At 42.6% G+C, this 26,537-nt stretch overlaps 1 protein-coding gene across 2 annotated transcripts in view; it reads left to right on the forward strand.

Annotated features, from left to right (window-relative positions):
• LOC104655588 (transport and Golgi organization protein 6 homolog) overlaps positions 1 to 26,537 on the forward strand; it is a 94,007-nt gene that overhangs the window by 8,978 nt on the left and 58,492 nt on the right. The window contains exons 2-5 of one of the 2 annotated variants that reach the window (XM_030925464.1): positions 9,494 to 10,134; positions 12,540 to 12,656; positions 15,727 to 15,868; positions 24,619 to 24,755. In XM_030925464.1, the coding sequence (XP_030781324.1) occupies positions 9,494 to 10,134; positions 12,540 to 12,656; positions 15,727 to 15,868; positions 24,619 to 24,755 (1,037 nt within the window). The remainder of the gene's footprint in view (positions 1 to 9,493; positions 10,135 to 12,539; positions 12,657 to 15,726; positions 15,869 to 24,618; positions 24,756 to 26,537) is intronic. The other variant, XM_030925465.1, reaches the window with a different exon arrangement.

Below are 26,537 nucleotides of genomic sequence, written 5' to 3' on the forward strand. Positions count from 1 at the left end.
CTTTTGCTCATTTAAGAAGTACTGCAGCCGGGCGCGGTGGCTCAAGCCTGTAATCCCGGCACTTTGGGAGGCCGAGACGGGCGGATCACAAGGTCAGGAGATCGAGACCATCCTGGCTAACCCGGTGAAACCCCGTCTCTACTAAAAAATACAAAAAACTAGCCGGGCATGGTGGCGGGTGCCTGTAGTCCCAGCTACTCGGGAGGCTGAGGCAGGAGAATGGCGTAAACCCGGGAGGTGGAGCTTGCAGTGAGCAGAGATCATGCCACTGCACTCCAGCCTGGGCGACAGAGCCAGACTCCGTCTCAAAAAAAAAAAAAAAAAAAAAAAAAGAAGTACTGCAATGAATAGTCTTGTAAATATGTCATTTTTCATTGTTTGCCTGTGTATCTATAACTTAGATTCCTAAAAGTGGGATTGCTGGGCCACAGGGAAATGCCTGTGTAATTTTGCTAGATATTGCCAAATTTCTCTCCTTGGGGATGTACCATTTTAGTTCCTACCAACAATGTATGAGAGTGTGTGTTTCCTCACAGACTTGCTACAGAATGTGTTATAAAACTTTTGGATTTTAGCCAGTTCGATAGATGGAAAATGATATTTCAGTGTAACTTTAATTTACTTTTCTCTTATTATGAGCAAGATTGATCATATGTTCATGTTTAAGGGCCATTTGCATTTCTTTTTCTATAAGCTGTCTGTATCTTTTGCTCATGTAGTGTTTTGTACTCTTTGTTCACATTAGAATATATTATGAACATGTCATTAAATAATGTTCGACATCATTTAATGGCTACAAAATATTCCATTGTTTATTCATTCAATAACAATTTATTAAACAGCTTTTACTTGGCAGGCTTTTTTCCAGGCAAAGAGAATACAGCAGTGAACAAAACAAATCAATACCCCTGTTTTCTATGTGCTTTGATTCTAGCTGATAGACAATACACAATAAACAAAATAAGTACTTCACATACATATAGTATGTTAGATACAATTAGACCATAATTTACTCAACAAACACCTGTTATGGGACATGCATTTCTAATTTTACACTATTATAAATCATGCAGTATTGGACATAGTTATTATCAATTACATTTTAATTCCTTCTAATTTGTTTCTTAGAAGGTATATTAGCTTTAGTTTTGAGGTCTGTTGCTTGTATTTATATTTTCTTTTTTTTTTTTTTTTTTTGAGGCGGAGTCTCGCTCTGTCGCCCGGACTGGAGTGCAGTGGCCAGATCTCAGCTCACTGCAAGGTCCGCCTCCTGGGTTTACGCCATTCTCCTGCCTCAGCCTCCCGAGTAGCTGGGACTACAGGCGCCCGCCACCTCGCCCTGCTAGTTTTTGTATTTTTAGTAGAGACGGGGTTTCACCGTGTTAGCCAGGATGGTCTCGATCTCCTGACCTTGTGATCCGCCCGTCTCGGCCTCCCAAAGTGCTGGGTTTACAGGCTTGAGCCACTGTGCCCGGCCTATATTTTCAAAAAAAAGTTTTTGGTTTATTTGACCTGGCTGCATGTCCATATATATTTTCAAATTTTTATTATGGTTTTCTAAACAAATAGAAAAGCTGATGGCCAAGTGCAGTAGCTCATGCCTGTAATCCCAACACTTTGGGGAGGCTGAGGCGGGAGGATTGCTTGAGCAATCCTACAAAAGATGAAAAAATTAGTCAGGTAGGGTGGTATGCAACTGTGGTCCCAGCTACTCGAGAGGCTGAGATGGGAGGACTGCTTGAGCCCAAGAATCAAAGCTACAGTGAATTGTGATTGCGTCACTGCACACTAGCCTGGGTGACAGAGCGAGACCCCCGTCTCAAAAGAAAAAAAGAAAAGTTGAAAGAATATGGCAAACACCCTTATACACATCATTTAGATTCCACAATTCACATTTTTTTATATTTGGTTTATCACATTTCTCTCCATCTACCCATACATCAATTCATGTTTTCTTTTTTGATCCATTCAAAGTAAGTTGCAGATATCAGTACATTTTACCCATAAACACTTCAGCATTATAACATTAACTAGAGTTTAATATTTATTTGGATTTTTTATAGTTCATTTGTTTTAGGTAAAATTTATATGCAATGAAATGCACAAATAATACATATATCATTCAGTGAGTTTTAAAAATGCATGTACTTGGCTGAGGCATGAGAATCACTGGAACCCACGAGGCAGGGTTTGCAGTGATCTGAGATTGTGCCACTGCACTCCAGCCTGGGTGACAGAGCGAGACTCTGTCTCTAAAAAAAAAAAAAAATATATATATATATATATATATATATATACTTCTGTAATTAAAACCTCTGTCAAGATACACATTGTTACTTCCAGGTGAGAAAAGGAAAAAAAAAGAAACCGAAAGAAAAAACAGATATACATCATTACTGTTATCCCAGAAAGTTCCCTTCTGCCGTTTCACAATCATTTCCCACTCCTACTCCCCTAGAGATAACTGGTTCTGGGTTTTTTAACCCGTAGATTAGTTTTGCCTATTCTAGAACTTAATGTAAACAAGAAACATCTTGTTGGCTACGTGGGCTGTTTCCAGTTTGGGGCTCTCATGAATAGTGCTGCTATGAACCTTCTTGTACAAGTCTTTGTTATGAAAATGTGCATTGTGTGTTAATTTTTCTTGGGCAAGTATGTTAGATTGGAATTGCTGGATTATAGGGTAGGTATATGTTTGGTTTTCTAAGAAACTGCCAGACCAACTGTGTTTTGATCATGTCATACTTCTGCCAACAATGTATGAGAGTTCCAGTTGCTTCACGTCATTTGGTAGTGTCAATCTTTGTCAATTTTAGCCATTCTGGTGTGTGTAGTGGTATCTCATTGTGGTTTTAATTTGCATTTCCCTGATAACTAAGGATATTGCGCATCTTTTCATATGCAGTTGGTCATTTGAATAACTTCTTTTTGGAAGTGTCTGTTTGAATAATTGTCCATTTTTTAAATAGTTTGTTTTATTGAGCTGTAAAGTGTTCTTCATATATTCTGGAGCAATGCGTTTGTCATATATATGTACTGCAAACATTTTCTCCCTCTCTGTGGCTTGAACTCTGTATATTTTGAAAAGAAGTTTTAAATTTTGATGAAGTCCAGTTTTTTTCCTTTTTGGCTCATGCCTTTTGTGTTTTAAGAATTCTGTCTGGGCACAGTGGCCCACACCTGTAATCCCAGTACTTTAAGAGGCAGAGTGGGAGGATTGCTTAAGCATAGGAGTTCAAGACCTGCCTGGGCAACATCGTGAGACCTCATCTCTATAAATAATTAGTCAAGCATGGTGGCATACAATTGTAATCCCAGCTACTAGGGAGCTGAGGCAGGAGGATCACTTGAACCTGGGAGATTAAGGCTGCAGTGAGCTGGAATCAGGCCACTGCACTCCAGCCTAGGTGACAGAGCAAGACCCTGTTGCAAAAAAAGAAAAGAAACAAAAACCAAAATAAAACAAAAAAACAAGAAATTGTTGTCTACTCTAGAATCATAAAATAATTTCTTCTGTGTTTTCTTCCAAAAGTTTTATAGTTTAGAGTTTGTATTTATGATCTATTTTGAGTTAATTTTGGTGTATGGTGTGAATGAAGGGTCAAGGTTTTTTGTTTTTTTGTTTTGTTTTGTTTTGTTTTTGTTTTTGTTTTTCCCATATGGATATCCAGTTGTTCTAACCTCATTTAGTAAAGGCATTTTCTTTCCATATTGTATTGATTTCATATATTTGTTGAAGATCAAATGGCCAGTAAGTGTGGGACTGTTTCTGGATTCTCAATTCTGTTTTATCAATCTGCCTAACAGTCCTTATGCCAGTACCACGTTGTCTTTAATTACTGTAGTTCTATAGTAAGTTGGGTAGTATAAGTTCTCTAACATTGTTCTTGACTTTTCTGGGTCTTATAGGTTTCTATATAAATTTTTTAATCAGTTTATCAATTTCTGCAGAAAGGTCTGATGAGATTTTTATTGTCATTACATTGACTTTATAGATCAATTTGTGGACTATTGACATCTTTTTGTTTTTTTTTTAAGACAGAGTCTTGCTCTGTCACCCAGGCTGGAGTACAATGGCATGATCTTGGCTTACCTCAACCCCCACCTCCTGGGTTCAAGCGATTCTCCCAAGTAGCTGGGATTACAGGGGCCCACCACCATGCCCGGCTAATTTTTTTTTTTTTTTTTTTTTGAGGAGGAGTCTCGCTCTGTCCCCCAGGCCAGAAGCGCAGTGGCGCGATCTCAGCTCACTGCAACCTCTGCCTCCAGGGTTCACGCCATTCTTCTGCCTCAGCCTCCCGAGTAGCTGGGGCTACAGGTGCCCACCACCACGTCCGGCTAATTTTTTGTATTTTCAGTAGAAACGGGGTTTCACCGTGTTAGCTAGGATGGTCTCGAACTCCTGACCTCGTGATCTGCCCGCCTCTGCCTCCCAAAGTGCTGGGATTACAGGCATGAGCCACCTCTCCCAGCTGGATATATCTCTTCTTTATTTGGGTCTTTAAAATTTTTTCTTGGCTGGGCATGGTGGCTCACACCTATAATCCCAACACTTTGGGAGGCCAAGGCGGGTGGATCACCGGAGGTCAGGAGTTCAAGACAATCTTGGCCAACGTGGTGAAACTCCGTTTCTACTAAAAATACAAAAATTAACCGAGTGTGGTGGTGGGCATCTATAATTCCAGCTACCTAGGAGGCTGAGGCAGGAGAATTGCTTGAACCTGGGAAGTGGAGGTAGCAGTGAGCCAAGATCCACCATTGCACTCCAGCCTGGGCGAGAAGAGTGAAACTCCGTGTCAAAAAAAATAAAAAATAAAAAATTTATCAGCAAGTTTTCAGTGTAGAGAGCTTGTATATCTTGTGCTAAATTTATCTTAACTTTTGTAAATTAAAGTTTTAGGCTGGGCGTGGTGGCTCACACCTGTAATGCCAGCACTTTGGGAGGCCAAGGCAGGTGGATCACCTGAGCTCAGGAGTTTGAGACCAGCCTGGGCAACATGGTGAAACCCCATCTCTACTAAAATACAAGAGATCACTCGTGTGGTGGCATGCGCCTGTAGTCCCAGCTACTGGGGAGGTAGAGGCACAAGAATTGCTTGAACCTGGGAGGCAGAGGTTGCAATGAGCCAAGATCACACTGCTGCACTCCAGCCTGGGAGACAAAATGAAACTGTTTCAAAAAAAAAAAAGTCTTAAATTTCAGCCGGGAGTGGTGGTGCATGCCTGTAATCCCAGCACTTTGGGAGGCCAAGGCAGGTGGATCACCTGATGTCAGGAGTTTGAGACCAGCCTGGCCAACATGGTGAAACCCGATCTCTACTAAAAATGCAAAAAATTAGCCAAGCGTGATTGCAGGTGCCTGTAATCCCTGCTACTCAGGAGGCTGAGGTAGGAGAATCTCTTGAACCCGGGAGGTGGAGGTTGCAGTGAGTTGAGATTGTGCCACTGTACTCCAGCCTTGACAGAGCAAGACTCAGTCTCAAAAAAAATAAAATAAATAAATAAATAAATAAAAATAAACCAAATTTCATTTTGTCATTTTTGCTGCAAATATAAAATAAAATTTCTTGTTTTTTTTTTGTTTTTTAATTTTTGTTTTATTGCTTGTATTCTGTGAACTTTCTAAATTCATTTATTAGTTCTAGTAGTTGTTTTATAAAGTCTTTAGGGCTTTTACATAAACGATGATGCCATCTGTGAATAGAAACAATTTTGCTTCTTCCTTTCTGCTCTTGTATGTCTTTTATTGCTGCTTTTGCCCTATTTCAATGACAAAGATTTTCAGTAACATGTTGAATAGAAGTGAGTAGACATCCTGTGTCTATTTTACTTCACCACTAAGTATGATGGTAACTGTAGGTTTGTTCATGGATACCCTTTATCAGATTGTAGAAGTTCCCTTTTATTCTTAATTTGTGTTGTGAATGGGTGTTGAATTTTGTCAAATGCTTTTTCTGCGTTCATTGAAATGATCACATGGGTTTTCTCCTTATACTGTTAATAAGATGAATCATACTGATTGAGTGTCAAGTGTTAAGCCAACTATGTATTCCTAGCATAAACAATACTTGGTAATAAAGTATTCTTTTGTATTCTTTTCTATATCACTGCATTTTATTTGCTAATACTGAAGCATTTTTTAAAGTTATTAATAGATTCTATTTTTTAGAACAGCTTTTGGTTTATAGAAAATTTGAGCAGAGGGCTGGGCGCGGTGGCTCAAGCCTGTAATCCCAGCACTTTGATAAACCAATATTGATACATTCTTATTAACTGAAGTCCAAAGTTTATATATAGGGTTCACTCTGTGTGTTATATGATTTTATGAGTTTTGACAAATGCGTAATGTCATATATCCATAATTATAGTCTCATACAGGATAGTTTCGCCTCCCTAAAAAACCATGCTTCACCTAGTCTTTCTTCCCCCATCTCTGACCTCTTGGCTACTCCTGATCTTTTTACTGTCTCTATAGTTTTGCCTCCTCCAGAATGTCATGTAATTGGAATTATACAGAATATAGCTCTTCAGACTGGCTTCTTTCACTTAGAAGTATGCATTTAAGGCTCCTCCATGTCTTTTGTAGCTTGATAGCTTATTTCTTTTTATCGCTGATTAATATTCCATTGTCTGAGTATAGCACAGTTTATCCGTTCTTTTTTTTCTTTCTAAAAAAAATCCTTTTACCTTTTGAAGATCATTTTGGTTGCTTCCTGTTTTTTGGTAATTATAAATAAAGTTACTATAAACATACATACGCAGTTTTTTTGTGTGGACATAAGTTTTCAACTCATTTGGATAAATACCCAGGAGCACAATTGCTGGATCGTATGTTTAACTTTGTAAGAAACTGCCAAACTATCTTCCAAAGTGGCTGTACTATTTTGCATTCCCACCAGCAATGAATGAGAGTTCCTGTTGCTCCACATCCTTGTCAGCATTTAATGTTGTCAGTGTCCTGGATTTTGGCCATTCTAATAGGTATATAATGGTATCTGGCTGTTGTTTTAGTTTGCATTTCCCTAGTGACATATGATATTGGGCATCTTTTCATATACTTGTCTGCCATGTGTACTGTTTTTTTTTTTTTTGAGACAGAGTCTCGCTCTGCCGGAGTGCAGGCGAGATCTCCCTGCAGGCTGGAGTGCAGTGGCTGGAGTGCAGTGGCCAGATCTCAGCTCACTGCAAGCTCCGCCTCCCGGGTTCACGCCATTCTCCTGCCTCAGCCTCCCGAGTAGCTGGGACTACAGGCGCCCGCCATCTCGCCCGGCTAGTTTTTTGTATTTTTTTAGTAGAGACGGGGTTTCACCGTGTTAGCCAGGATGGTCTCGATCTCCTGACCTCGTGATCCGCCCGTCTCGGCCTCCCAAAGTGCTGGGATTACAGGCTTGAGCCACCGCGCCCGGCCATGTGTACTGTTTTTTAAGTTTAGATTTTTAAGTAATGATTTTTAAGTTTAGATTAATGAAGGATATTGATCAGTATTTTTCTTTTTTGTGATTTTATCAGGGTCAGGTTTTGGGATCAGTGTTCTAATGACCTCTCAAAATAAACTGAAAAATATTCCTTCTTCTTTATTTTCTGAAAGAGTTTGTGTAACCTTGATGTTATTTCTTCCTTAAATGATTCACCAGTGAAACCATCTAGGCCTGAAATTTTATCTCCTGGAAGACTTTTTCTTTTTTTTTTTTTGAAACAGTCTCACTCTGTCGCCCAGGCTGGAGTGCAGTGGTGTGATCTCGGCTCACTGCAACCTCCGCCTCCCGGGTTCAAGCAATTCTCCTGCCTCAGCCTCCCGAGTAGCTGGGATTACAGGCACCTGCCACCAATTAATTTTTGTATTTTTGGTAGAGACGGGGTTTCACCATGTTGGCCAGGTTGGTCTCCAACTCCTGACCTCAAGTGATCCTCCTACCTCAGCCTCCCAAAGTGCTGGGATTATAGGCATGAGCCACCACACCCAGCGGAAGATTTTTGGATAGCAAATTTATCTAATACATATAGGGTTATTTAGGGTTTTTATTCTGTCTTGTGACAGTTTTGATAAGTTGTATTTTTCAAGGAATATTTTCATTTCATGTATATTGTTTGGTTTTTGGCATAATGTTCGTTAATTTCTCTGTTATGCTTTAAACTTTCTTTCTTTTCTTTTACTGCAGCCTCTATGTCCCAGGTTTAAGCAGTCCTTCTACTTCAGTCCCCTGAGTAGCTGGGACCATAGGTGTGCACCACCACACCTGGCTAATTTTTTTTTTTTTTTTTTTAATGTTTTTAGAGATGGGATCTCCCTACGTTGCCCAGGCTGATCTCAAACTCCTGGGCTCAAGCGATCCTCCTGCCTTGGACTCCCAAAGTACTGAGACTACAGGTGTGAGCCACTGTGCCTGGTCCTTTTTACTTTTCTGAAGTAAGCTTTACAGCTATAAATTTCTCTATAAGCATTGCTTTAGTTATATCCAACAAATATTGATGTTTTTTGTTAGCATTCAGTTGGAAATCTTGTAATTTCTTTTTTGACTATAGATTATTTAGAAGTACATTGTTTAATTTCCAAACATTTGAGACTTTTTGGATGTTCTGTTGTTAATACTTTCTGTCTTAATGCCATTGTAGTCAGAGAACATACTCGATAGGAAAAAGATATCCGTTGAAAATAGATATTCTGGGGGAAACGATGTGGTTAATGTTTGAGCACCGTGTCCGTATTTTGTGATCTTCCTCACTAGAATGTAAGTTCCACGAGGAAAGAGGCTTTGTTCTGTTTTGTTGTTGTTGTTGTTGTTATATTTTGTTTTTGAGACTGGGTCTTGCTCTGTCACCCAGGCTGGAGTGCGGTGGCACAGTCTCAGCTCACTGCAGCCTTGACTTCCTGGGCTCAAGTGATCCTCCCACCTCAGCCTCCTGAGTAGCTGGGACTATAGGCACGCACCACCATAGCCAGCTGATTCTTTTAGTTGTTTTAGAGATGGGGGTCTCACTGTGTTTCCCAGGCTGGTCTTGAACTCCTGGGCTCATGCAGTCATCCCACCTTTGCCTCCTAAAGTGCTGGGATTACAGGCATGAGCCACCGCACCTGACCGGAGCCTTTGTTCTGTTCAGTGCTTTATACCCAGCACCTGGAACAGCTGGACTGAATGAATGTTCTATGGTAAATGTTCAGCTTTTAAATTTCTGTTCTGGCTACAGTTTAAGCCCAGTAAGATGATTAAGACCTGGTCTCTGCCCTAAAAACATGTGGGGAATAGAAACAAACTAGATGAACTATAATGTTAGGACACTACTCCAATTACATGCAAAGTGCTGTGGGAAGACAGAAAATGTGGTCTTAAATTCTTCATAGGCTGGGTTGGTACCCCGGGGGAGGCTTTCCAGAGCCAGTGACAGCGGGGCCAGGCTTGCGAGGATGAACTGGAATAGGCAGGGCATTCCACAGGGAGAAGTGCAGTTTGTTTTCTATGTGTATAATCTCTCTTTTTTTTTTTTTCTTCAAAAGGATCAGGCTCAAGTTCACTACAGGTCACAAAACACGATGTCTTGTTGGCTACTTTAAAATCTAACCTGTCTGCTTTGGAGGACAAGTTTCTGAAGGATCCTCAGTGGAAGAATCTGAAACTCCTAAGAGATGAAATTGCTGGTAAGGCAGAATGGCCACAAAACTCTGTGGATGTCACTTGGATTTTTACCTCTCAAACCTTGTTGTTGCTTTTGTGCTTGAAGGAAACCATGCTCCTCCTTGCAGCTAATTTCAATCCAGGTAAACCCAACCCTAGGACTCCGGAAGTTGCTCCTGTCCTGAGTCCCGATGCACTTAGTATCTCACAGCAGAAGACTGTCCAGTTCGTTTTGCAGTTTGTAGTCACCTTGGGTATTTGCCCCTATCTCATGCCTGGTGTTGGAGTCCCTTTGAGATATAGAACTGAGTTTGGTGCCGTCGTTCAAGACGTGGTGTGTCTCGATGCTGCCCCTGATGCAACTCGAAGACTGTACACCAGCTGCAGGGCCCTTCTAAACGTTGCTCAGCACACATCTCTGGGAAGCTTGATATTCTGCCACCATTTTGGGGATATTGCAGCAGGCCTGTGCCAACTGGGATTCTGCCCAACCAAAAGAAAACTGCTAACACCTGCAGAAGAGGTAAATGTACATGGAGAAAGAGAGGGAGAGATTGTGTGTGTGTGAATATGTGTATATGTTTGTGGATAGTTGTTATAAAAGGCAACTCTTGGTTCTTCAGAACTGGATATGCCAAAGCATATCCAATGGATAAATGAATCTTTTCAGGGTGGGTGGAGGTTTCATTTATTGGGTACTCATCCTGTGCACACCTGTAGAGTCCATTTTACCTGTCCCTTGTCATTTTGGGAAACAGCTATTGCAGGCTGTTTCTTTGAGCCTCTGTCTCTTCTTCTGTAAAATGTGTATCATAATACCTGCCTCAGAAGGTGGTCGTGAGGATTAAGGATAATGTGTGCCAAGTAGCTGGCTCAATCTCTAGTAGTGCTCATATAATTCCTACTGATACTAGTATCATGGCTCCCTCATTAAATGCTTGGGAGGATTAAATGAGATAACACATATAGAGCACCTGGTACACTCCAGAACTCTGTCAATGTTCATTGTTGTTATTAGGTGTTAGGGGTTGCTCTCACTCAGTCAAGTAAGCAGTTGAGCGCCCAGACTACAGAAGTTGCTGTGGAGATCATAGATGCATAAGACATGGTCCTTTTCTGCAAATAACTCACACACTTACTGGGGAGATAAGACTTACAGGGATGACATAGCAGGAACCACGACCCCCGCCATGAGAGGACCACTGGCATCAGCATAGGAACTGGCCAGCAGAAGCCGTTAAGATGTAAATGTCTCAAGGGTCAGTGCGGCCCCCAGGCACAGTGATTCCCCAGCCTCCACAGACAGGTTTTACAATGTTCTTTATCACCTGCCTGTGTCACCCTTGTCCTTGTTCCTTTTCTCTTCTCTCTCCTGCCTACATTCATAAACATTTGCCTGAAAGCCACTATCATTCAAGTGTTGGCATGAAATTCTGAGCTCCCCAGGGCCTTTATGTGATAGGAGCAGAGTGCCTTCTCCTTCCGGCAGGGTTATGCATATTGACACTTCTAGCAGCACCTCCTGCCTGCACTTCCCTGAGGTAGTGTGATCCAGGTTGACAGGTCTTATTACTGTTACTGAGGCTAAGCTGTGCCCGGGGATCTCAGGCAGGAGAGAGAAATGAAAAGGGAAACACAGAGAAAGAACCAAGTAGGAAGGCAGGAGAAGGAGTTGACAGATTGGAAACAGGCTGGGTGTACATTATGAAGCTGGACAAAGTCCCACCAATAGCTGTGTTCTAAGTAGCACCCATACCTGAGTGTGTGAAACGGTAATGGGCAGAACCCTGACTGTTTGACCCTGAGCAGTAATCATCAAGGAGAATTGTACTGTTATGGCTCAAGGGTACCCCAAAATTGTACCCCTCTTTGCTGCCCAAGTCCCAAATGAATTAAAAGAGAGTTAAGAGTAAGAGAGATGAGCAATGTTACTTCTATTGCTCATAAAGGCAAAGCTGGAGGATGTAGCTTATAGATGGAGACAAATCTTTATTTTTTATTTATTTTTATTATTATTATTTTTTGAGACGGAGCCTTGCTCTGTCACCCAGGCTGGAGTTCAGTGGCGCAATCTTGGCTCACTGCAACCTCTGCCTCCTGGGTTCAAGAGATTCTCCTGCCTCAGCCTCCCGGGTAGCTGGGATTACAGGCATGTGCCACCACACCCAGCTTGCTTGCTTGCTTATTTATTTATTTATGAAATGGAGGCTTGCTCTGTTGCCCAGGCTGGAGTGTAGTGGTGCGATCTTGACTCACTGTAACCTCCACCTCCCTGGTTCAAGTGATTCTTGTGCCTCAGCTTCCTGAGTAGCTGGGATTACAGGCGCCCACCACCACGCCTGGCTAATTTTTGTATTTTTAGTAGAGATGGAGTTTTGCCGTGTTGGCCAGGCTGGTCTCAAACTCCTGACCTCAGGTGATCTGCCCCCCTCAGCCTCCCAAAGTGCTAGGATTACAGGCGTGAGCCACTGCGCCTGGCGGGAGACAAAACAGTGCTCTTCAGAATTAGACAGTCTCACTACTCACCCATTTTAAGGAGCACTGGAAAACTGCAGCGCCTTCTGCAGGGGACATGCCTCTGAAAAATACCCAGCAAGAAAGAGCAGAAGAAAATGTGCAGTCACTCTCAAAAGACAGAAGAGGAACGAGCTGAGAGATGCATGCCAAAACCAGCCAATAAGTGAGTTTACTCCACCCTCAGCAGTAAGATGAGTCTCATAAGCTGCCCAGAAGTGGAGTGAGCGAGATGGAGAGAGGACCAGGAATGTTTTAGTAGTACAGCTTCCCCCATGTGGAAGGAAATCAAGAGAGGATAGAAACCTTCCTTCTGCTCCTCTCACAAGTATCTCTGTACAGTGTTGTAAAACATTACCTTCTATTGTCTGCCTGGTTTGAATTCCACTAAAGCCAAGTGCATATTTCTTTTAGGTTCTTACTGAAGAGGAAAGAACCCTATCCAGGGGGGCCTTGAGAGACATGTTGGATCAAGTCTATCAGCCCTTAGCAGTCCGGGAACTGCTTATCCTCCAGGGAGGACCACCCCAGGTACTCAGGCCTGGGGACTCTTGGGGGTGACTCATTAATATAATGTGTGGTATGCTGGCTTCTTCTAGAAAATTAAATAACTTTAGTTCCCTATTTAATGATCTAGTTGAGCCTTTTTCATCTTTTAGATCATAAAATGATATTTATAAAACTAGATGACACTGACCCTTAGGATAATTTAAAAGACCTTTTCTCTAATGAAATGATGGACGCTTTTCCCAAGAATATTATGATCACTTTTTTTAAGACTTATGGCAATTTTATGTGAGATATATTTTATTCATTCTGAAACTAGATCTTCTGTTTTTTTAACTAAAAATTGGCTGTTTGACAAAATGTTCTTTCAGCACAAGTATCTGGACACTAATTCTTTGAATGGATAATGTATTTGAAGTCAAGAAATTAAAACTAGAGATATTATTTGTTCTATTATTAGTTCCTTTGTTTCAAACATATAGTAGTATATATTCTGCTAGGGATAAGATAGTTTCTTTGTTTTCTTAAAAATGATGTTTATCTGGGGCCAGGTGCAGTGGCTCACACCTGTAATCCCAGCACTTTGGGAGGTCGAGGTGGGTGGATCACTTGAGGCCGGGAGTTCAAGACAAGCTTGACCAACATGGAGAAACCCTATCTCTACTAAAAATACAAAATTAGCCAGGCATGGTGATGCATGCTTGTAATCCCAGCTACTCAGGAGGCTGAGGCAGGAGAATCGCTTGAACCCAAGAGATGGAGGTTGCAGTGAGCTGAGATCGCGCCATTGCACTCCAGCTGGGGCAACAAGAGTGAAACTCCATCTCAAAAAAAAAAAAAATTGTTTATCTGAAATGATTTAATTTGATGATATAGATGGAATTGTCTGTTTGCTTTTAGTACCTACATTTTAGTTATGAATCTAGGTGTGTAAAGAGTGAGGAGCCAGCGAGGCACCGTGGCTGACACCTGTAAACCCAGCACTTTGGCAGGCTGAGGCAGGAGGATCACTTGAGGTCAGGAGTTTGAGGCCAACATGGGCAACATAGCAAGACCCCTGTATCTACAAAAGATAAAAAATAAAGAAGTAGCCAAGTGTGGTAGCATGCACCTGTAGTTCCAGCTACTCTGGAAGCTGAGGTGGGAGGATTCCTCAGGCCCAGAAAGTTGAGACTGCAGTGAGCTGTGATCGAGCCACTGCACTTTAGTCTGGGCAACAGTGAGACTTTGTCTTTAAAAAAAAAAGAAAAGAAAAAGAGTGAGAAGCCAAAGGAATTAGCTGTAAGTCAGGAGCAAGGACCAGCTGAAGCTGGCTACAAAGGTATCTCCTAATTGAGTGATTTTCATCTCATCCTTAGACTCTTAGTGTAAGCCTTCCATCAGGCCTCTCTGTGATTCAACCCCTGTGTGCAGGTGTTTGAATTTGTAAACCTTTCCATTCTTCAGGTTTCTTACCCATAAGATAGGGATAATCACAATGCCTTCCTTGTAAGTCCCTTTAGAGATTATATGGGAGTTACTTATGATGTGCCTGGCACACCATAATCCCTCAGTAAATGGTAATAATTTACTAAAAGAGAGAGGACAGGAGAGTTAGGATGAAATATTTCTGTTACTATTTTTGATGCTTACATACTTAAGTGCGGTGGTTGACAGCAACATGATCAATGTTCTAGCCCAAAATAAGGGCTAGAACATTAAAACTGCAGTGTCTTCTGCAGGGGATAGGCCTCTGAAAAGTACCCAACAAGAGAAAGCAGAACAAAATATGCAGTCACTCTCAAAAGACAGAAGAGGAACGAGCTGAGAGGTGTATGCCAAAACCAGCTAATAAGTGAATTTAGTCCATCCTCAACAATAAGGGACACCAAGTCAGTTCACAGTGGCTCCACAGAACTCCCAGAAAGGAGCCCTTGAAGAAATCCAGCTCTTTCTTGCAGATCACACTGGAGCAGGAAAGAAATACAAAAGAAATCTGACCAGGCGCAGTGGCTTACGCCTGTAATCCCAGCACTTTGGGAGGCTGAGGTGGGCAGATCACGAGGTCAGGAGATTGAGACCATCCCGGCTAACACAGTGAAACCCCGTTTCTACTAAAAATACAGAAAAAAAATTAGCCAGGTGTGGTGGCGGGCGCCTGTAGTCCCAGCTACTCGGGAGGCTGAGGCAGGAGAATGGCGTGAACCCAGGAGGCGGAGGTTGCAGTGAGCTGAGATCCGGCCACTGCACTCCAGCCTGGGCGACAGAGTGAGACTTCATCTCAAAAAAAAGAAATCCAACTCTTTCTTGGACCCTGTGTCACGGAATCAGAGTTGCTAATGCCACAGAGGCAAGGGCTGGAGTGCTCCCTCCCTGTTGTGAACCACCCTCTTAGTGGCAAATAACGTTCATAAGAATCTTCCTTGGAAGCTGGATTTGATTGTCAGGGCCACATTCAGAGATTGGTTGTATTAACTTTGTGTTCCCAAGATCTACATTTTAGTTGCTGATGCGTTTGTCTGTTTATGAGTTTGAAATTTCATTGCTTTTTCACTGTCTTTTACTTTTTAAAAAATAATGCAGAAGACGGTTTTGTAAATTTTTTTTTTTAAGGAAAAAATGTTGTTCTTTTGAAGTCTGTATAGCACGCTGTTAATTGTCAGTATAACTCAGGACTTTTAAAAAATAATGTCTAGCTGGGCATGGTGGCTCATGCCTGTAATCCCAGAACTTTGGGAGCCTGAGGTGGGTGGATCACCTGAGGTCAGGAGTTTGAGACCAGCCTGACTAACATGGTGAAACCCCGTCTATACTAAAAATACAAAAAGTACCCGGGCGTGGTGACGCGTGCCTGTAATCTCGATGACTCAGGAGGCTGAAGCAGGAAAATCGCTTGAACCCAGGAGGTGGAGGTTGCAGTGAGCCGAGATTGTGCCATTGCACTCCAGCCTGGGTGACAAGAGTGAAACTCCGTCTCTAAATAAATAAATAAGTCTACATATCATAGCTATTTCTTCTTCTCCTTTTTTTTTTTTTTACAGGCATGAGCTACTGTTCCCGGCCATCATATCTATTTCAGTGACATTCAGAATTCACACCTTCTTCTTTTTCTCAGTCCTGCACAGATGTGAAGACACAGCTGAGGTGTCGGGCCCCAGCTTGGCTTCGGCGTCTATGTGGACAGCTGCTCTCTGAAAGGTTAATGAGGCCTAATGGTGTTCAGGCAGTAGTCCGGGGCATTTTGGAAGGAGCAGGTGGTAAGAAATAAAATGTTTCTGTGACTTTGATATCTGTTTTCCTTTGAGTCAGAGTCTGAGGTGAATTATTGGTTTTTAGTATTTACCTTTAAAACCTGACTGAAACTAAACTATGTCCTTGCAGGGATTGAACAGGTTAAACTTAGAGGCCCTTAATGAACTTCTTTTCCAAAGAAACCAATTCTCTTGCTCTTTTCCTAAAACACTTGTGATACACTGCCTATTTGATTGAACAATATTGTAAGCCATTTCAAATAATTTATAATATCCGGGGAAAACATTACACAGAAAGTTGAAGTAAAAACCCTAAAGTAAATGTTAAATAAAGCTAGGTGTGGGCTGGGCACGGTGCCTCACGTCTGTAATCCCAGCACTTTGGGAGGCCAAGGCAGGCGGATCACTTGAAGTCAGGAGTTCAAGACCGGCCTGGCCAACATGGTGAATCCCCGTCTCTACTAAAATACAAAAATTAGCCTGGCTTGATGGCGGGTGCCTAACCCCAGCTACTTGGGAGGTTGAGGCAGGAGAATCGCTTGAACTTGGGGGGTGGAGGTTGCAGTGAGCCACGATTGTGCCACTGCACTCCAGCCTAGGTGACAGAGTGAGACTTCGTCTCAATAATAGTAATAATAAAGCTGGGTGTGGTGGCTCACACCTGTAATCCTAGCACTTTGGGAGCCTGAGGCAGAAGGACTGTCTGAGGCCAGGAGTTCAAGAGCAGCCTGGGCAACATAGCAAGACTCTGTTTCTACAAAAAATAAAAAAAAATAGCCAGGTATGGTGGTGCCCACCTGTGGTCCTAGCTACTTGGGAGGCCAAGGCAGGATGATCACTTGAGCCCAGGAGTTCGAGGCTATAGTGAGCCAATGTCGTGGCACTGCATTCCAGCCTATGCAAAAAAAGCAAGACCCTGTCTCAAAAAAAAAAAAAAAGTGAAATGTAAAATAATTTTCATGAAGCCAGAAATACCTTTGAGAAATATCATTGAGACGCAAACTTTGGGATGAAGTTTTAGAGTCATTTCCCCAATTATACTATCTAAGTTCTCATTGATAGGAAAAAAGTCAATGCTAAGCATGGTAGTATTTTTTAATTTAAATATTTTTTGTTTTATTTTTTAGAGAAAATTAGACATGTACATCATTTAAAGTCAAATAGTTCTGTAAGACTAATAGTGAAAAATAGCAGTCCTTGGTACCATTCCAACCCATTTCCCATCACTTTGAACTCTTCCAGTGAGTTTTTTCTGGTATTTACCTCTTTTTTTTTCCCCGAGACGGAGTCTTGCTCTTTCACCAAGGCTGGAGTGCAGTGGCGCGACCTCGGCTCACTGCAACCTCCGCCTCCCGGGTTCATGCCATTCTCCTGCAGCCTGCTGAGCAGCTGGGACTACAGGCGCCCGCCACCACGCCTGGCTAATTTTTTGTATTTTTAGTAGAGACGGGGTTTCACCATGTTAGTCAGGATGGTCTTGATCTCCTGACCTCATGATCCGCCCGCCTCAGCCTCCCAAAGTGCTGGGATTATAGGCGTGAGCCACTGCGCCTGGCCATTTACCTCTATATTTCTAATATATGGGAATTCATAATTTTTTCAGTTTCAGGCATCATGTATCTACCTCTCACCATGAGTGAAGAGGATTTTGTTCTCTTTCATAACAATGCCATCATTCCCCTAAGTACATTTTTATTTTCCCATCTCCTTAGTATATTTATATCTCAGTTTTGGTTAGATCAATATTCAGTATTTATATTAGTGTAACTCTGTAATTATTATTTACAGCTGAGCTATGTTGTATATTATGATGACTTTTTTTTTTACATACTCTTTTGTACTTCCTGAAGTTAATCTTTTTTTTTTGTACATCTGATTAGTTTTCTATGTGCTTATCACTAATCTTTTCTCAAGCTCTCCCTCTTTTGTTTAAATCTCCTTTTAATACATTCAAAACATCAAAAAGCCTGGGCACGGTGACTCATGCCTGTAATCCCAACACTTTGGGAGGCCAAGGCAGGTGGATCATTTGAGCTCAGGAGACCAGCCTGGGCAACATGGTGAAACCTCATCTCTACCAAAAATACAAAAATTAGCTGGATGTGGTGGCACGCACCTGTGATCCCAGCTACTCAGGAGGCTGAGGCAGGAGGATTGCTGGAGCTCTAAAAGTTGTGGCTTTAGTGAGCCATGATCACACCACTGCACTCCAGCCTGGGTGGCAGAGCGATATTCTGTCTCAAACAAGCAAACAAAAACCCACCAGATATTCTATCAGTTTTATCTTCTTGGAAACATCTTTCTCTGGGTTTTCTGACCTGCTTTACTCTATCCTGGTTACCTTCTACTCGGCTGCCATCCAAGGATCCCCTTCACCTTTATCCTGGGGAACACTGCCTTTTTTGTGTGTTCAGTCCTTTATCTCCCTTATCCCATGCCTGTTTCCTATTGTTACTGCAACAACTTACCATAAACTTAGTGGCTTTTTTAGAGAAATGGCATTTAAACTGAGCCCTGAAGGCTGAGTTGGAATTCACTAGCTGAAGAGTGAGGGAAGATAGTTATAGGCAGAGAGAGTAGCATATATGAGGAACTGAAGTAGGAATGAGCATAGTGCTTCTGAGGATATCTCCACGTGGGTAGAGTAATGAGGGTAGAGTACAGGTAGAGTGGTGTGCAGTGAGCAGGGATGGTGCATGGGGGCCACCTCAGGGAGGCCTGATAGGTTGAGTTCAGGATGTTGAACTTTATTCTGAGAGAAGTGTGAAACCATTAACAGGTTTTAAGAAAGAGAACATGGGCCGGGCGCGGTGGCTCAAGCCTGTAATCCCAGCACTTTGGGAGGCCGAGACGGGCGGATCACAAGGTCAGGAGATCGAGACCACCCTGGCTAATACGGTGAAACCCCGTCTCTACTAAAGAATACAAAAAACTAGCCGGGCGACGAGGCGGGCGCCTGTAGTCCCAGCTACTTGGGAGGCTGAGGCAGGAGAATGGCGTAAACCCAGGAGGCGGAGCTTGCAGTGAGCTGAGATCCGGCCACCGCACTCCAGCCTGGGCGACAGAGCCAGACTCCGTCTCAAAAAAAAAAAAAAAAAAAAAGAAAGAAAGAGAACATGATCAAATCTGCAGTTTAGAAATATCTATCTGGAGGTATTGTGAAGAATGGATTGGGTAAAAGCAGAAGCAGGGAGATCAGTTAAAAGGCAGACATCTGAGGAATCACAGAGGCTTGGATTAATGCAGTGGCCGTGGAAATGGAGAGAAACAAATGGGTTTGAGAGATATTTAAGGAGGAGAGTTGCCAAAACTTAATGAAGGGCTGGATATGTGGGGAAGAAGGAAGAGAGCTAGAAGAATAAATCTTGACTTCATTTCTGGCATAATGTACCTTGGTCCTATCAGACAAAAGTGAGGTCAGTGTGGTTGGCAGACATTGGTAGATTTGGTCTAGAGTGGCTATAATATTACCTTCCCTCAGTTCTCCCCACAGTGGCTTCTAGGGCCAATGAAATGAGAAATGGTCAGTTACCCATAAGAAGTTGTCCCCTAGAAACAGGTCTTTGCACCTTCCTTTTCCAAGAAGAGTTAGATCTCACTTAAGGGCATGCAGATTTGAGAGCTGCTATAAGAAAATCAGAACCCTCTTTTTCCTATGAGTTCCCCCAACTTGTGCATGTATATATTTGTTGTTATCTATTTATAACTTTTTCTTTCCCAAAATGGTTTGAGGCAGGTTTATATTGACCTGCATATTTGCCATTTCTGGTGGTCTTTATTTCTTTACATAGATCAAAATTTCAGTGCAAATTTCCTTCTGCCTGAACTTTACTTACCATTTCTTACAGTGTAGGTCTACTGGCAATGAATTTTGTTTTGTTTTGTTTTCAGACAGAGTTTCGCTCTTGTTGCCCACGATCTCGGTTCACTGCAACCTCCGCCTCCTGGGTTCAAGAGATTCTCCTGCTGCAGCCTCCCAAGTAGCTGGGATTACAGGTGGCTGCCACCAAGCCCGGCTAATTTTTTTTTTGGCCTGGCTAACTTTTTGTATTTTTAGTAGAGACAGGGTTTCACCATGTTGGCCAGCCTGGTCTTGAACTCCTGACCTCAGGTGATCCACCTGTCTTGGCCTACAGGCACACAGCACCACACCTGGCTAATTTTTGTGTTTTTAGTAGAGACAGGGTTTTGCCATGTAGGCCAGCCTGGTCTTGAACTCCTGACCTCAGGTGATCCACCTGCCTTGGCCTCCCAAAGTGCTGGGATTACAGGTGTGAGCCACCGCACCCAGCCTGGTAATTAATTTTCTAGCTTTTGTTTGTCTCAAAAAGTCTACTTCATCTTCCTTTTTGAAAGATATTTTTTATTGGGTATATAATTCTAGGTTGACATTTATTTTTTCTTTTAGTACTTTTAAGATATTCCATTGTCTTCTGGCTTGGGTCATTTCTGACGGGAAGTCTGCTATCATTCTTATCTTTGTTCCTCTGTAAATGATATACTGTTTTTCCCTCTGGCTGCTTTTAAGATTTTTCTCTTATGGCTGATTTTTAGAAATTTGATTATGATGTACCTTGGTGTGGTGTTGGTTTCTTTATGTTTTTTTCTGCTTTTTGGAGCTGTGGGTTTATAGTGTTGGCCATATTTGGAAATTTCTCAGACATTATCTTCAAATATTTTTCTCTGTACTCCCCTTAGATCTCTCTTTCTGAGATTTGAATTACACCAAATATTATGTTTAATGTTGTCCTGCAAATTACTAATGCTCTTTTTGTGTGTGTGTCTTTTTTTCTCGATGTCTTTTTGATTTTTCTCTTTAAAAATTTTTTTTTCCCAGAGACAGGGTCTTGCTCTGTCTCCCAGGCTGGAGTGCAACGGCATGATCTTGGCTCACTGCAATTTCTGCCTCCCAGGTTCAAACAATTCTTGTGCCTCAGCCTTCTGAGCAACTGGGATTACAGGCATGCACCACCACACCCAGGTAATTTTTGTATTTTTAGTAGGGACAGGGTTTCGCCATATTGCCCAGGCAGGTCTTGGACTCCTGGTCTCAAGTGAGCCACCCACCTTGGCCTCCCAAAGTGCTGAGACTACAGGCATGAACCACTGTGCCTGACCAACGACAAATTTTAATGGTTGTCTTAATGGGCCGGGTGCAGTGGCTCACGCCTGAAATTCCAGCACTTTAGGAGGCCGACGTGGGCAGATCACGAGGTCAGGAGTTTGAGACCAGCCTGGCCAACATAGTGAAACCCTGCCTTAACTAAAAATACAGAAAATTAGCTGGGTGTGGTGGTGCGTGCCTGTAGTCCCAGCTACTCGGGAGGCTGAGGCAGAAGAATCACTTGAACCCGGGAGGAGGAGGTTGCAGTGAGCTGAGATCACACCACTTCACTCTATCCTAGGTGACAGAGTAAGACTGTCTCAAAAAAAAAAAAGTAAATAAAGTTGTCTTAATGGTCTTGTCTTCTAATTCTGTTATCTCTGTTATCTCTGTTTTTTGGGGTCTGTTCTATTGATTTTTTTCTTTCTTTTTTTTTGAGACAGAGTCTTGCTCTGTCACCCAGGCTGGAGTGCAGTGGCACAATCTTTGCTCACTGCAATCTCCACCTCCCAGGTTCAAGAGATTCTCCTGCCTCAGCCTCCCAAGTAGCTGGGACTACGGGTATGCATCCTCATGCCCAGCTAATTTTTGTATTTTTAGTAGAGACAGCGTTTCACCATGTTGGCCAGGCTGGTCTCGAACTCCTGACCTCAGGTGATCCGCCCGCCTTGGACTCCCAAAGTGCTGGGATTACAGACATGAGCCACCGCCCACAGCCTGTTCTGTTGATTTTTTTCTTCTAATTATAAGCCATATTGTTTTCCTTCTTTGCATGCCTGGTAATTTTTTTTTTTTTAAGATGTTATTCACATACCATAGAAGTCACTTTTTATTTTTTATTTATTTATTTTTTTGAGACGGAGTCTCACTCTGTCGCCCAAGTTGGAGTGCAGTGACGCAATCTCAGCTCACTGCCATCTCCCAGGCTGGAGTGCAGTGGCGCCATCTCGGCTCACTACAACTTCTGCCTCCTGCGTTCAAGAGATTCTCTTGCCTCAGCTTCCCGAGTAGCTGGGACTGCAGGTGCAATGCACCACACCCAGCTAATTTTTAAAAAAATTTTTAGTAGAGATGGGGTTTCACCATGTTGGCCAGGCTGGTCTTGAACCCCTGACCTCAGGTGATCCACCTGCCTCGGCCTCCCAAAGTGCTGTGATTACAGGAGTGAACCACCGCACCTGGCCAGAAGTCACTTTTTTTTTTTTAAAGAGTACAGTTTGGTGGTGTTTAGTATATTCACAGAGTTGTGCAATCATCACCAATATCTATTTCCAGAACATTTTTATCAACCCTCCGCCCATATCCCCCCAAAGAAGCCCTCATGCTCACTAGCAATCACCACTCCTCATTCTCCCCTCCTCTCAGACTCTGGTAAGTACTAGTTCACTTCCTGGTCTCTCTGGATTTACCCGTATTGGCATTACATACAATATATGGTCTTTGTGTCTAGCTTCCTTTACTTCACATAATGTTTTTGAGGTTTATTCATGTTGTTTGTCTGTTCGTTTGTTTTTGAGATGGAGTTTTGCTCTTGTTACCCAGGCTGTAGTGCAATGGTGTGATCTCAGCTTACCACAGCCTCCTTCTCCCAGGTTCAAGTGATTCTCTTGCCTCAGCCTCCCAAGTAGCTGGGATTACAGGCACGTGTCATCACACCTGGCTAATTTTTGTATTTTTAGTAGAGGCGGGGTTTCACCATGTTGGCCGGGCTGGTCTCAAACTCCTGACCTCAGGTGATCCACCTGCCTCGGCTTCCCAAAGTGCTGGTGTGAGCCACCGCACCCAGCCAAGGTCTAGTCGTGTTATAACATGAATGAATCAGTCCTCCATAAACATTATTCCTTTTTATGACTGAATAATATTTCCTCATATGGATATGCCTGGTAATTTTTGACTGGATGCTGAATTTTTGACTGGATGCTGAACATTTTTTTTTTTTTTTGAGGCGGAGTCTCTCTCTGTCACCCAGGCTGGAGTGCAGTGGCTGGATCTCGGCTCACTGCAAACTCCGCCTCCCAGGTTCACGCCATTCTCCTGCCTCAGCCTCCCGAGTAGCTGGGACTACAGGCGCCCACCACCTCGTCCGGCTAGTTTTTTGTATTTTTTTAGTAGAGACGGGGTTTCACTGTGTTAGCCAGGATGGTCTCGATCTCCTGACCTCGTGATCCGCCCATCTCGGCCTCCCAAAGTGCTGGGATTACAGGCTTGAGCCACCGCGCCCAGCCGAACATTTTTATTTTACATTGCTGAGTGCCAGATTTTTATATTCCTTGGTTGGACTTTGTTCTGGAATGCAATTAAGTTACTTGTAATTAGTTTAGTCCATTTGATCCTGGCTTTTCAGCTGTGTTAGTGTGGTTCTACAGCAACCTTTAAGGTAATTTAACCCCTTGTTGTATTATACTAAGTGTATTGTACTAAGTGTAACAATACAGATTGTACTAAGACAATACACTTCTGAGAATTCTAGTTGTTGCCCTGTGTATTAGGAGATCCTCCCAGGCTGGCTAATGGGAACACAACTATTCCCAGCCTTTATGAACCATGGGGGTTGTTCCCCCCTACTCCTTTCTGTTGGTTATTGCCCCAGGCTTTGGTATTTTCCTCACACACACACATATCATACTCTACCAAAGACCTGAGAGAGGACCCTTTTGCAGATCTTTGGAACTCTATGTGTAACTTCCTCCTCTCTGAAAATTCCAGCTGCGTTGGCCTCCCTGAACTCTGAACTATGTTTCTTCCACTCACCAAGATGCCAGGCTTCATTTGGGCTGCTCTTGCTATCGCCTGAAAACTCTCTCCAGGCAGTGAACAAGGGCAGTCGTCAAGCTCAGTTTGTTTGCTTCCCTTCTCTCAGGGATCAGTGTCCCGGGCTGCTTGTTGTGCATTGTCTGGAAACCATTGTTTATATATTTTGTCCAATTTTATAATTGCTTAAGATGGTAAAGTAATTCTGGTCCCTGTTACTCTACAGCTGTGGCTTAAGACAGTTTAAATGAAATGATACATGCAAGGAGACAGAATAATAATAATAGTAATAAACATGGTGGATTCCATGTTATATGAATAATATATTCCAGTTATATGAATAATATCATTATAGTGACTAAGTGCTAGTTTTTCTCTGAATTTCCCAGAAACTAGCATCAAAAGGAAAGTACAGGCTGGGTACGGTAGCTCATGCCTGTTATCACACCACTTTGGAGGCCGAGGTGGGCAGATCACCTGAGGTCAGAATTCGAGACCAGCCTGGTCAACATGGCAAAACCCCATCTCTACTAAAAATAGAAAGAAATTACCTGGGCATGGTGGTGTATGCCTGTAATCCCAGCTACTCGGGAGGCTGAGGCAAGAGAATCTCTTGAACCTGGGAGGCAGAAGTTGCAGTGAGCTGAGATCATGCCACTGCATTCCAGCCTGGACAACAGAGCAAGACTTTGTCTCAAAAATATAATAATAATACATAAATATGAAATAAAAAACATAAAAAGGAAAGTATAGAAGGGTAGATTATCTTATAGAAAAAAATAAACTATTTTCAATAGAGAAGATAAATGCATTTTACCCCAAATTTCAAGACAAATTGGTTACATGGGACCTTCTGTGGGGATTTGCTGTGAGCTGCTGACATCTCTGTCCACTGTGCCAGCAGGGGCAGCTGGTGGAAGTGATGCTGAGGCGATGGCTGCTGACTGGAAGAAGTGTGACCTGATCGCAAAGATTTTGGCCTCTTGTCCCCAGCAGTCTCTTTCACCAGAGAGTTACTACAGGGACATCTGCCCCCAGGTACATCATTTTGTTTCTGTTGACCATTTGAGGATTATCAGCTTATGTACAGAAAGAGGACTTTTAATGTTCCTCTAGTATTGAGATAAAAGCAGCATAATATTTAAGTTTATTGTTTAGTGAGGAGCCTTCTTAATAAATGAATAAAAACCCGTAGAAGAGACCGACCTAATTGTTCAGTTTAAGAATGGCGAGGCCAGGTGCAGTGGCTCACACCTGTAATCCCAGCACTTTGGGAGGCCGAGGTGGGCGGATCACCTGAGATCGGGAGTTCAAGACTAGCCTGACCAACATGGAGAAACCCTGTCTCTACTTAAAAAAATGCAACATTAACTGGGTGTGGTGGCACATGCCTGTAATCCCAGCTACTTGAGAGGCTGAGGCAGGAGAATTGCTTGAACCCAGGAGGTGGAGGTTGCTGTGAGCCGAGATTGAGCCATTACACTCCAGCCTGGGCGACAAGAGTGAAACTCTGTCTCAAAAAAGAAAAAATAAAGAATGCCTTACCACTATTGAATGACTGGCCCGGCTCACTCTCAGAGCTAGAATACGAAACTCAGGTTTCATCTTGTTCATTATCTTTTCTCTCCATGTGTTTTTAATTAGTTTTTAAAGGTAGATATTAAATAAACAAGGTAAATTAACATGGCAAACAATTTAAAAAGCATATAAGAGTAAACCAAAAACTAAGTCTCCCATTCCTGTTCTGCAGTCCTTCAGAGGTAGTCACTGCTATGAATTTCTTTCCAGAGATATTCTGTGTGTCATGCATATACCATCATATGTGTATATGTTAATGTATGTGTATATTAACGTGTATGTGCATACACACTTACATTAACATATACACATATGAGGGTAAAATTAATGCTAATTCTTTTTTTTTTTTTGAGACAGAGTTTCGCTCTTGTTGCCCAGGCTGGAGTGTAATGGCGAGTTTTCGGCTCACCACAACCTCCGCCTCCCGGGTTCAAGCGATTCTCCTGCCTCAGCCTCCTGAGTAGCTGGGATTACAGGCATGCGCCACCAGGCCTGGCTAATTTTGTATTTTTAGTAGAGATGGGGTTTCTCCATGTTGGCCAGGCTGGTCTCGAACTCCCGACCTCAGGTGATCCACCCGCCTCGGCATCCCAAAGTGCTGGGATTATAGGCATGAGCCACCACAGAAGGCCAGTGCTAATTTTTATCTAAATGATAGCATGCAGCATGCCCTCTTTCATTTTGCTTTTTTTCATTGATAGCGTACTTTGGCCAGGCACAATGGCTCACTCCTGTAATCCCAGCAGTTTGGGAGGCTAAGGCGGGCAGATCACTTGAGGTCAGAAGTTCGAGACCAGCCTGGCCAACATGGAGAAACCCCGTCTCTACTAAAAATACAAAAATTAGCCAGGCATGGTGGTGCACGCCTGTAGTCCTAGCTACTCAGGAAGCTGAGGATAGAGAATCGCTTGAACCCTGGAGGCAGATGGTGCAGTGAGCCGAGTTCACACCAATGCACTCCAGCCTGGGTGACAGAGCGAGATTCCATCTAAAAAGAAAGAAAAAAAAAAATAGTGTACCTTGGAGATCATTTCATTCATTTTCATGGGTACATGATATTTCATCGTATTAATGTACTATAATTTATTATAGTACATTGCTATTGATGGACATTTGAGTTCTTTCCATTCTTTTTCTATTACAAATTACACTACAGTTAATATCCCTAAGTCTTTGTACATAACTACCAGTATTACCATAGGAAAAATTCCTAGAATTGAAATTATTGGTTCAAAGGTTTTA

This window comes from Rhinopithecus roxellana, chromosome 20 (assembly GCF_007565055.1).
Source record: "Rhinopithecus roxellana isolate Shanxi Qingling chromosome 20, ASM756505v1, whole genome shotgun sequence".
Taxonomy (NCBI): Eukaryota; Metazoa; Chordata; class Mammalia; order Primates; family Cercopithecidae; genus Rhinopithecus; species Rhinopithecus roxellana.